At 32.5% G+C, this 11,702-nt stretch overlaps 1 protein-coding gene and 1 long non-coding RNA gene across 5 annotated transcripts; one reads left to right on the forward strand and one right to left on the reverse strand.

The window, feature by feature from the left end:
- Positions 1-4,838: 4,838 nt before the first annotated feature.
- LOC107637909 (uncharacterized) lies at positions 4,839-7,146 on the forward strand. Of its 3 annotated transcripts, none has more exons than XR_015881171.1 (5): positions 4,839-4,950; positions 5,330-5,511; positions 5,716-5,847; positions 6,409-6,504; positions 7,035-7,146. XR_015881171.1 is itself a non-coding variant. In XM_088485483.1 (4 exons), exons 1-4 carry the CDS (start codon positions 4,908-4,910, stop codon positions 6,433-6,435), a joined length of 384 nt encoding a protein of 127 aa, XP_088341609.1. In that variant the 5' UTR covers positions 4,839-4,907; the 3' UTR covers positions 6,436-6,563. The 3 variants fall into 3 exon arrangements, 1 of the variants encoding a protein (XP_088341609.1); XR_001619609.3 differs by having other exon boundaries at positions 6,964-7,101; XM_088485483.1 differs by lacking the exon at positions 7,035-7,146 and having other exon boundaries at positions 6,409-6,563.
- An 821-nt stretch (positions 7,147-7,967) lies between these two features.
- Positions 7,968-10,392, reverse strand: LOC110271132 (uncharacterized). 2 transcript variants are annotated; one of them, XR_015880717.1, is made up of 4 exons: positions 10,079-10,391; positions 9,093-9,186; positions 8,411-8,674; positions 7,968-8,255 (listed from the first exon to the last, which is right to left on the reverse strand). It is a non-coding gene; the product is annotated as an uncharacterized LOC110271132 (long non-coding RNA). The 2 variants fall into 2 exon arrangements; XR_015880716.1 differs by lacking the exon at positions 7,968-8,255 and having other exon boundaries at positions 8,257-8,674; positions 10,079-10,392.
- Between the last annotated feature and the right edge of the window lie 1,310 nt (positions 10,393-11,702).

Here is an 11,702-nt window from a genome sequence, read left to right on the forward strand (position 1 = left end):
TAAAATGTCATGAGATACAAAATAAATCTCTAAAAGTTGTTTAAATACTAAACTAGTAACCTAGGTTTACAGAAAATGAGTAAACTATGATAGATGGTGTAGAAATCCACTTCTGGGGCCCACTTAGTGTGTGCTGGGGCTGAGACTTAATCTTCTCACGTGCATGGGCTGTTTTGGGCGTTCAACGCCAGGTTGTAACCTGTTTCTGGCGTTGAACTCCAACTTGTAACTTGTTTCTGGCGCTGGACGCCAGACTGCAACATGGAACTGGTGTTGAACGCCAGTTTACGTCGTCTATTCTTGAGCAAAGTATAGACTATTATATATTTCTGGAAAGCCCTGGATGTCTACTTTCCAACGCAATTAGAAGCGCGCCATTTGGACTCCTGTAGCTCCAGAAATTCTATTCCGAGTGCAGAGAGGTCAGAATCCAATAGCATCAGCAGTCCTTTTTCAGCCGAATTAGATTTTTGCTCAGCTCCCTCAATTTCAGCCAGAAAATACCTGAAATTACAGAAAAACACACAAACTCATAGTAAAGTCTAGAAATATGAATTTTGCCTAGAAACGAATGAAAATAAACTAAAAACTAACTAAAACATACTAAAAACTATATGAAATTAACCCTAAAAAGCGTATAAAATATCCGCTCATCAATATCTTTCATAAATATACATCAAAGCCTCTATAAGCAAGGTTTCAAAATAAAATATATACATATACATAATTAAAGTTTTTCAAACTAAGGGGGAGAGAAATCTAAACAAAATTCGTCGTCTTCCAAATGAACTCTAGCTCACTGCGGAGCACCAGGACCTACATCTAAAAACAAGGAATATATACGGAATGAAAACCCCAACCCATGGGTTTTCAGTACGATAAAAATGCCAAATAGATACAATATAAGGCAACAAGAACTCTCTAAGCAATCTTAAGCTTCCATACAACAATCTTTCCATCCTAGGTTCTCACTAATCTGTGATTAGGCAACTATTATAGGGAATTCTAATCTAATTCACCTTTCTCATTGTTTTCACAACTCTCCAAATTCCAAACAGAATAGCCCTCAGTGTCAACCGACACCAGTATGAGGGACCTCTCGGATATTCAAATACAAGCAAGACAACAAAGAATACACAAGTAAATTCATGTAATGCAATTAGCACATAGTCACTTAATGTGCACAATTAAACAAACCATGACAAGTAGCAAACCCAAACAAAGTAATCAAATGCAAATGATGCATGCCTGTCCTATGGCCGATGAGCTCTTCTATCGGTTATACAGCCAAATCCGACATGTCTGGTAGCTAACCCTGAACAGTCCCTACGTGCGCACATCTCTCAAGAGGATTCACATCTCTTGGAGGAATTATCCGGAAAGGTCTAAGTATCTGGCCACATCTTGTGATGGAGGGTCAACATTCCAATTGGGAGCAAGTGGAATAAAACCACAATCCTTACGTCTATCCTAGAAGCTCAAATATCAATTGGGAGGAAGCGGGACAAAATCACAATCCTTGTATCTACCCTAGAAGCTCAAATACCAACTGGGAGCAAGTGGGACAAAACCACAATCCTTGCATCTATCCCAGAGGCTCAAACCTTAACCCGGAGCAAGTAGAACAACGCCACTGTATCTACCCAGGTAGCTATATTTCAATCAGACTCACTTCCATTATCAAATTCATTCTCAATCTTATTCCACTTCATTCATAGTCATAATCACAATCAATCATCCTCATTTCTCAATATCATAATCATAATCAATCATCATCATCATCATCTCAATATCATAATCGTCTTCATTACATTTAATCCATCTTTCTTCAATCTACTGTCTCAACTCATTAGGTCTCATTCCTAATCCCTCTACCCTCTATTACAGCAGCTTTAGACTCATAACAAGGTTTACAGAGGTTTAGAAAGTAAGAGGAATGGTTGAAAACTTCAAAAATATATTTTTTAGCAAAACAGGGTGGTTGCGTATGCAAACACCTTCCGCATACGCATAAATTTCAAAATTTGAAAATATCACGTACGCAGACCACGTTCATGTACGCAAGAATATTGCTAGAAATGTTTGTTTGCGTCACGCAACACTACCACGTACGCATGAGTTCAAAAACGACATTGTCGCGTATGTGGATCACTCTTGCGTACACAAGAATACTGGGCAGAACCATTTTACTCGCGTACATAGGACACTTCCGCATACGCAAGAATGGAGGATTTTCAAAAGCTGATATGCTGCAGAAATTCAGTTTTTTCAACCCAAACTTTGAACATTTATAACTTTACATAAAACTCATTTTTTAACCATTCTTAAATCATTAGAAAGATCATTGAATAAATTTTCATAAAAATCTAACTTCGTTGAATTTTCAACTCCGAAGACTGAGTTACGGTCCACCGAAATTGGCCAAAAATTTATTTTTATTCAAATTTCCAAGAAGTTCACAAGCCATGTCAGTTTCTACATCGACTTAATACCTCCCAACTATCCCAAATCACTCCTTTACTATCAACCAAGTTCAAGCCTACTTAATTTACACATTACAACTCCAATTCATCATTTTCACATTTCAATTCATCAATTCCTCTATTCTAACAATTCATGACCAAATTTTCATATGCTCAATTTCATGCATAAACATTCAATGCATTTTATTAACTTACCAGGCTTACCTTTCACGGTCTCTGGCCTAAAATTCATGGCCTCCGACCTAATATTCATCAATTCAACTCATAAATCATAAACAATCAATCTACCATTCAATTTCACATACTCCATCATATTATAATTTCAATCACCAACCAAATTAAATTCAACAATACATCAATTCCAACATTTCAATTTCCATCTAATTACACAATTCAATCTTATTCCTAGGAGCATCTAGCCTAGAACTTCATGTCATATTACATGGTATTTATATGAAACTTAAAACGTACCTTAATGTTGGCGGTTTCGAAAACTCCGGACCCTTCCTCCTATCTGGCTACCAACAAGTTCAAACCTTCACACCAATCTCGCCAAGCTTCACCCAAAAGCTCCGAAAGCCAGTTCAAGGCCCCAATTAGCTTAATTTACTCTAATCACACTAAATCATTCACATTTTAACATAGGGTTCCACTTATATGGATGAAAATCAAATGAAAAATACTCTCTTACCTTTACCCACTAAAATTGGTGATGAAACTCAACAATACCTCATATTAGAGCACCCTTAAACCATTAAAATCACAAGATTTCAAAACTCACTTAACCAGAAATGCGAATATGCAAGAAATAGAGAATTGGGTATAGAATTTCGAGTTTTTTTACCCTTTTGTTCAAATGAAATTGAAGAGGATTGCGAGTCAAATGCGTGGCCACAAACAACTCGCCAATCGAAACTACGAATTGAGAAGTTATGAACAATTTAGTGTGATGTGTGAATAGTGACATAGAGCATTTGTTCTTACTCTTTGCTTATCACCGTTGCTCTCTTTCTCTTTCACTTAAAAATGTTGTGGCTGCAGTGTTTTAGGGCAAGGGGTATTAATGTGTGAGTCTTGGGCCCAAGTGTGACCTAAGGTTGATTTTTGGTGTGTTTGGCTCAATTTCTAGCCAAAACCTTTAAGATTGGTGTTTTAATTTGTATCCTAATATTTTTACTTTTTCAAATTAAAAATTTTAATTTCTTAATTTCATTCACTCATAATTAATTTTCTCCCTCGCAGTGTAGCCGATACAGTCGTTTTTATTGCCGGTACGCACCTTTTCGCGATTAGTTATATTTTTGCGCTCAATCTTATTTTCTAACTTAAATTCCTACCGTGCAAATCTCAATTTTATAAGTTATTGATTTCTTAATAATTTTTACTCACATTTAATTTATTAATTAATTATTAATATATCTTTTAATAAGGTTTTACAAGACAAAAATAAAGTCTTATGCATTTTTGTTTTAACAGACACTGCAGGATCTAATTTTCAAATTTGTTTTAGTATTTTATTTTAGAAAGAAGCTCTAGATTTAACCTTCTTTCTCTAGGTTGTTAAGAATTTTAAAATAAAAATAAGGGTAAAGTACTTTTTCGGTCCCGAACGTTTAGGTCAAATTCTAATTTGGTCTCTAGTGTTTAAAACATCATATTTCAATTTCAACAAAGTTTTAAGTGGGTTCAATATTGTCCTACTATTAATTTGACACAAACAATTCGCATATTGAAAAGTCAACAGCATTTTATTTTAATATGTAAGTAAAATCGATTTACCAACGATCACTAGTATAAAAGTTTTTTCTTTAATTTTGAAGCTTTGATGATTGATGGTTAGAATTTGAAGTTTTGTACGAAAAGGAAATTTAAGAGAAGTGTTACAAAAAGATTTTAATTATATTTTTCTGATACACGAAAGTATATATGACTTAACTAATAACGTTATTAGTATTCACGACACTCATTTTATTAATTATTAGTGTCAAATTTAATGGTAGGACAATATTAAATTTGTTTAAAATTTTTTAAAACAAAAATAAAATATTTTTAAATATTAAAAATTAAATTAAAATTTAACTTAAATATTAGAGAATAAAATAATATTTTATCCTCGAAATAATAAGCTGAGAATAAGAAAGAAAACATAAAGTATCTAACTAACTATTGATTAATTATTCCTTTTGTTCCTGAACTCTTTTTGTGAGGGATTGTCTACTTCTATAAGGAGTAAAATATATACTTACCTACCACCAATATATCATTCAACCGCATATACTTTGTATTATTGGCTTCATTAAATTTGATTAAGAATCATCATATCAAATTAATATATATTGATCAATAAATACCATTCTTTTGATCACTAGGACTAGCAATAGATCAATCTAGGCCACAAACGGTGAAGATGACGCGGAAGCAGAAATGAAAAAATTCACACAACGAATGAACGTGGGTGATTGCTACGGTACGTTTACTAATTTATACGGTACGAGATAAAAAATGGACAAATAAAAATTTGTCATATAGATTATATTTATTTACATCAATATTTATTTTTTAAAAAATATTATATTATTATATATACAAAAATATTCTCATTAATAATTTTAAAAGACAAATATATCTTTTTAAATATTTTTGTTAAATAATTAAATAATTTTTTTATTTCTATCACAGAAATACCCTTCTTCAATAACAACTAAAATAAAATTCAAATCATCAAATTATTTTAAAAAAGAAAAATAAAAATCAATTAACCTTAAAAATAATTCCAATTTCAAACAAATCTGTTATCTGTGTTCTTTACCCTAACTCATTGTTCTTGTTTAACATAACCCACCCAGAAAAATCAATTCTCGCAGTCCTCTTCTCCCTCTCCTTACTCGTTGGTTGCTTACTTGCTTCCCCAACCTGTCTCCACTGCGTGCTCCCCTGCTTCGCGCCGTCCTGTTATCGCCCATGCTCCGCCTTCGCCGTCCTGTCTCGCACCGTTGGGCTGTCGATGCCTTGCCTCACGTCGTCTAAGGTATATTAGCTTTTTTGTTATTGATTCACGAGGTATATTGGCTTTTCTGTAAACACAAAATCCAAATTTTCAGTTGTGGAAATCAATAGATATGGGATTGATAGGGAGATAAAACTTTCACAATGATGAGGTTCTTACAAATTTTGTACTGAGTTGATTCTATTGTAATAAGAATGGTATATTTCCTATGTTTGGGTCTTGCAGTGTTCAAACTTGGAAAAAGATGACACTCTTAGCATTGAGAATATTTTAGCAAAAGCATTGTTAGATTCACCGAATAAAAAAGAGAAGAAAATCACAACAGTTAATCCACTGGCTTCAAGCACTTGGGAAAAGGTACATTTTGATCAATTGTTTACCCATTTTCCCGAATAGCTTCTGTGATTGGAATGAAGTGAGGTTGATACCTAATAAACTTGCAGTAAAAATTCTAGCTTTGCTTGGAACTCATTTGGCATAGCTAATTTTATGATATATTATATTATAAGATAATAAAATTATTTTTCATTATCACTATAATTATAATTATATACCTATGATATCACTGCCTCTAGTTTGCTCTACTATATTTCACTCTTTCTTTTCCCAAAAAAAAAAAAATGCAAACAAATTTATACTGTATTGTCTGGTAAATTAATTTTCGTGCCTCTAGTTGTTCATATTTTAATACTGAGTATTATATTCATTAATATATGGTGTGCCATGATGAACTGCAATGCGCTGCCAAGAAATTTTGATTTATTGTTTGAATGTGTTAGGAAGCTAATGGGACAGGCCTGAGCTCTTGTTCATTTGATGAACTCGTTGACTTAATGGTTTTCCCTTGATTATGCTATATTGGTGTATCTATTATGACAAAATTATAATGCTAATTGCCTAATTTCATTTCAATTTCAGGAGGCCAACAAGAGTGGTAACAACTGATTACCTTCACCATGGGTAATTGTTGCCTTGCTTATTCTGGGATTTAACGAGTTTATGACACTTTATAAGGTGAGTGTTAGCTTTATAATGGGCAAATTTAAAGGAATAGGAACTAAGGCGTAATTTACAAAACCAATTGTTTCCGTTGCTGGTAGAGCTTCTTTTCTTACTATAGTGTTCATATTATTTTGTAATCTGAATGAAAGTTATTCAGTATGCATATTTGAAAAAAGAAAAATAAAGGGCTTAATTTACACTTTTGAATTCGGTCATTCTGTTTTAACAGTTTACACTAATCAAATGATTAGTGTAAATAACTATTTACATATATTATTTCTTTCTTTGTTTGTGATTGTGTATTATGGAATTAATCGAATCTAAAAAGTACCAGTTATTATTTGGTTTTAACATTATGAATCTTTGATAAAATTTACACTCTATTTAGAAATTATTTCTTTTTGCAGTTTACGGTACAATTAGCTAAGGCATTGGCTTTATCTGTTGAAAACTCTTCTTTGTACTGTGTAGGCTTCATCATGCTTTGTTTAGAAGAATTTAAGTGTTAAGACATTTGTTCTTCTTTGATAACATGCCCAAAGATCTCGTCAGATGACCATGGGAAGATAAAATTGAACCAATTACCACGCACAAAAGCTTTGGAACAGTTCACTCGAGCCGGTGAAGAAATTCCCGTGGAATAGAGCATTGGACAACTTCATTCAACTCATTCTTGATCTCTTTGTGGACATAGTAAAATACCTAGTTGTACCTATGTTCATAGTTACCTCCATTAGTGAATTATCTTACTCTGCAAATGAATGGAAGCTGACTCTTGTTCCTATTCCATTTCTCTTCGCAAACTACCAGACAATAACAACATTCTTCTATGAGCTCGCACTCGTCAATTAGAAAATAAATTCATTTTTACTTTCATGGCTTAGTTTGAATTTAAGTAATTTATCATCTAAAATAATCTCATATTTAATATTATTCTACATAGTTAATAAATAAAAAGATGTATTAATTGCTACCAAGAGAAGAAATATAATTCATGACAAACAACCACACTCCTCGTTCTTAACTAACAATTTATTCTTTTATTATTGGAATAATAATATAATATCACGCTGAACTTGTATAAAGATTCTTCCTCTCCCAGTCTCCATGCATTTCCATATATCTTCAAATTAAAGTCACATAACATTATATAAGATGATTGAGTTTAACTTCACTTAAATTAATTAGTTCCTGCCAATTGTTACTTTACTTCCTCATACATCCCATGAATCATACATCATTAGCATGATGATTCCATAATCCATACAAATCATATGTACTGGTTAGTTAGCCAATTAGGATATAGGATGTGAATTCATCTACAACTGTTAGCTTATTTGCATTTATGATGGGGTAATGCTGGACACCAATTTTTTTTTTTTTGGTGAAGCTGGACCACAAATTTTATGGAACCAGCCTTACATATGATGCTAAATTGAGAATTTTTGTCACAACATAATGTGTAATTAGACAGATTAGCAGTCAATTCCTGTGAGTTAGTTGAAAAATGAACACACTTCTGGCATGCACCCAACTAGAATATAAAATTATGATTTATGAATTAATAATTGGCACGATTGATAAATATTATTATTAAGTTATTTCTGAGTAATCATATAGCAGAAAATTGTTATTTTGCGTTAACGTGATATACCATTTACATTTAGAGAACCCATGCAACTCTTAACAAAAAAAATTTGAATACATGCAAGGCCATAAAAAATTAGGTAGAATAACCTTGCTCCTCCAACTAACCAAAGAACCTGAATTGGAAAAAATATATCTATTTCAATGGGTAGGTTAATCGTAACAAAATAAAATAAAATAAAATTGTATGTTGCATTTGCATAAATACTCATGCTTATTAATGCATTGAATATTTGAATTGTCACAAACCAGCATTGGATTGCTATCACACCTCAACATAAGATTTGGCACTGCCATAAAGATGAGTTTCTTTCCCTATTCTTCTTTTGATGAAGCGGTGTACTCGGTTCCATGTCCCAAAAAAGTTACCTTCGATGAAGCAGTAGATGACACAGTGCTACCAGCAGTTTGATTACTTGTTGATGGATATGGCGGCCGGGGATTGTTAGTTTGAGGAACCCCCTCCTCTGCTAGCTTTCTCATAAGGTTCATTATAGTTGGAAGAAGTTTGATAGAAGGATAGGAGTCCACCTAGCTGAAAAAAAAGGCATATGCAAACTTGGTTAGACTCCACAAGCCATATGCATCTATATACTAAAATTTATATACTAAATGTCATATGAAATTGCACAGAATTGCTATTAGTGTGTGCAACTAAAGTCATTAGCTATATTAGATTAATGAACTTGCTACTAATCAATGGTCATTCTAGAGATGCTCACTGCACCATGGCAAAAATCACCCGCGACCTCATGTTGCACCCATAGGGCTTAGGGCTTTAATGACAAGATAACCAATAAAAATGAGAATCAAATATAAAGGATTTCTGCCATAGAATAACAAACTTGGGTTAGACCAATTACATTACGTAGATGGAGTAGAGTGGTATTTACGTGAACACAAGTTTAACAGTAACACATTATATATTTGCACATTATAAAGTTAACACTCACCTTAGAAGTGTCATAAACTCGTTAAATCCCAGAATAAGCAAGGCAACAATTGCCCATGGTAGAGGTAACCAGTTGTTACCACTCTTGTTGGCCTCTTGAAATTGAAATGGAATTAGGTAATTAGCATTATAATTTTGTCATAAAAGATATACTAATATAGCATAATTAAGGGAAAACCATTAAATCAACGAGTTCATCAAACGAACAAGAGCTCAGGCCCTGTCCCATTAGCTTCCCAATACATTCAAACAATGAATTAAAATTTTTTGGCAGCGCATTGCAGTTTATCATGGCACACCATATATTAATGAATATAATACTCAGTATTGAAATATGAACAAATAGAGGCAGGAAAATTAATTTACTAGACAATAACAGTATAAATTTGTTTGCATTTTTTTTTTGGGAAAACAAGAGTAAAATATAGCAAAGCAAACTAGAGGTAGTGATATCATAGGTATATAATTATAATTATAGTGATAATGAAAAATAATGTTATCTTATACTATAACATATCATAAAATTAGCTATGCCAAACGAGTTCAAAGCAAAGGTAGAATTTTTGCTACAAGTTTGCTAGGTATCAACCTCACTTCATTCCAATCACATAAGCTATTTATGAAAATGGGTAAATAATTGATCAAAATGCACCTTTTCCCAAGTGTTTGAAGCAAGTGGATCAACTGTTGTGATTCTATTCTCTTTTTCATTGGGTGAATCTAACAATGCTTTTGCTAAAATATTCTCAATGCTAAGAGTGTCATCTTTTTTCAAGTTTGAACATTGCAAGACTCGAGCATAGGAAATATACCATTCTTATTAGAACAAAAGCAACCCAGTACAAAATTTGTAAGAACCACATCAATGTGAAAGGTTTATCTCCCTATCACCCCCATCCATTGATGTTCACAAACTGAACATTCAGATTTTGTGTTTACAGAGAAGCCAATATACCTTGTGAATCAATAACAAAAAAGCTAATATACCTTAGACGACGTGAGGCAAGGTAGCGGGCAAGGCATCGATAGTCCAACGGCACGAGGGAGGGCGGCGACAGCCTGCCAGTGCGAGGCAGGGCAACGAAGGCGGAACAAGGCAGGACACGGGCCATAACCGGATGGCGTGAAGCAGGGGAGCACGCAACGAAAACAGGTTGGGAAAGCAACCAACGAGCAAGAAGGAGAAGAGGACTGGGAGAATTGATTTTTCTGGGTAAGTTAGGGTAAAGAACAAGAACAATGAATTAGGATAAAGAACAAGAACAAACGATAACAAATTTGTTTGAAATTGGAATTATTTTTAAGGTTAATTGATTTTTTTTTTTAAATAATTTGATGATTTGAATTTTATTTTAATTGTTATTGAAGAAGGGTATTTTTGTGATAGAAATAAAAAGGATTATTTAATTATTTAACAAAAATATTTAAAAGGATATATTTGTTTTTTTAAATTATTAATGAGGGTATTTTTGTATATACAGTAATATAATATTTTTTAAAAAATAAATAAAAAATAAATATTGATGTAGATAAATATAATCCACGTGACAAATTTTTATTTGTCCATTTTTTATCTCGTACCGATACGTATAAATTAATAATCGTACAGTAGCAATCATCAAATAAAAAAATGGCCAAATAAAAATAAAAATAAACTAAAATTCATGAAGGGGAACAAGATTGAAAAGGAAACAAACATTCCATATGGTATTCCTGAATACGCGGCAATTGATCCTTTAATGATTACACAATTTTTTTTTTCAGTCCAATTCAAATTTTCTAGATCATTTTGTCTTCTTACCGTTGATTTTCATTATTCTATCCTTCTTCATGGAGGAAACAAATCTTTACTTCAGATCATTTTGCAATCATTCATTCATAAAATGTTGTCTTGTTTATTATTTTTTCTGTTTTCTTTCAAATATTTGTGATAACAAATCAATATGTAGAGAAAATTCATTCTTCCCCTACAGTGTATAAAAGAAAGAACCCAAACTAAATAATTATCTAAACATATAAATTTAATTGGATAATGGATAATATTATATAAATTTTTATATTTTCAGTGTATAATATTCCTTTTTGGTCGATAGACCTATTGTTTTCTTGTTTTTTTTTTTTTTTGGACATGAACGTATTGATTTAAGTGTTGTATTAGAAACCCTTTTTCCTTGACAAAAAAAAAAAAAAACCCTTTTTGTTTCGGTTAGACTCGCTTCTTTTTTTTTTTTCTTGAGTTTGATGATAGTAAAAGTAAGAGTTAAGTATGATTTTGATCTTTAAGATATAGGTCGAAAAATTTGTCTCCAACCTTTTTTTGCATACAAAATTGTTCCTAAGGTTTAACTTGGTTTTAAAATCGTCCTTTTTACCAAAATTTTAAATTTTATTATCAAATTACCCCTAAATAAAAAAATTATAAAATAAAAAAAGAAAAAAAAAAGAAAAGAAAACCGACGAGAGGGAGAAAGAATGCGGAAGGGAAGAAGAAGAAGAAGGGGAAATAGAGGCAGCTCCTACTCCGACGTGGTCTTCTCCCTCAATTCCTCTCTCCCGAACTCATTGTCTTCATCGTCCTTCTTCTTGGTGAACTCAACAGCGATGGTTTGGC

This window comes from Arachis ipaensis, chromosome B4 (assembly GCF_059453495.1).
Source record: "Arachis ipaensis isolate K30076 ecotype BB chromosome B4, ASM5945349v1, whole genome shotgun sequence".
NCBI classification, from domain to species: Eukaryota; Viridiplantae; Streptophyta; class Magnoliopsida; order Fabales; family Fabaceae; genus Arachis; species Arachis ipaensis.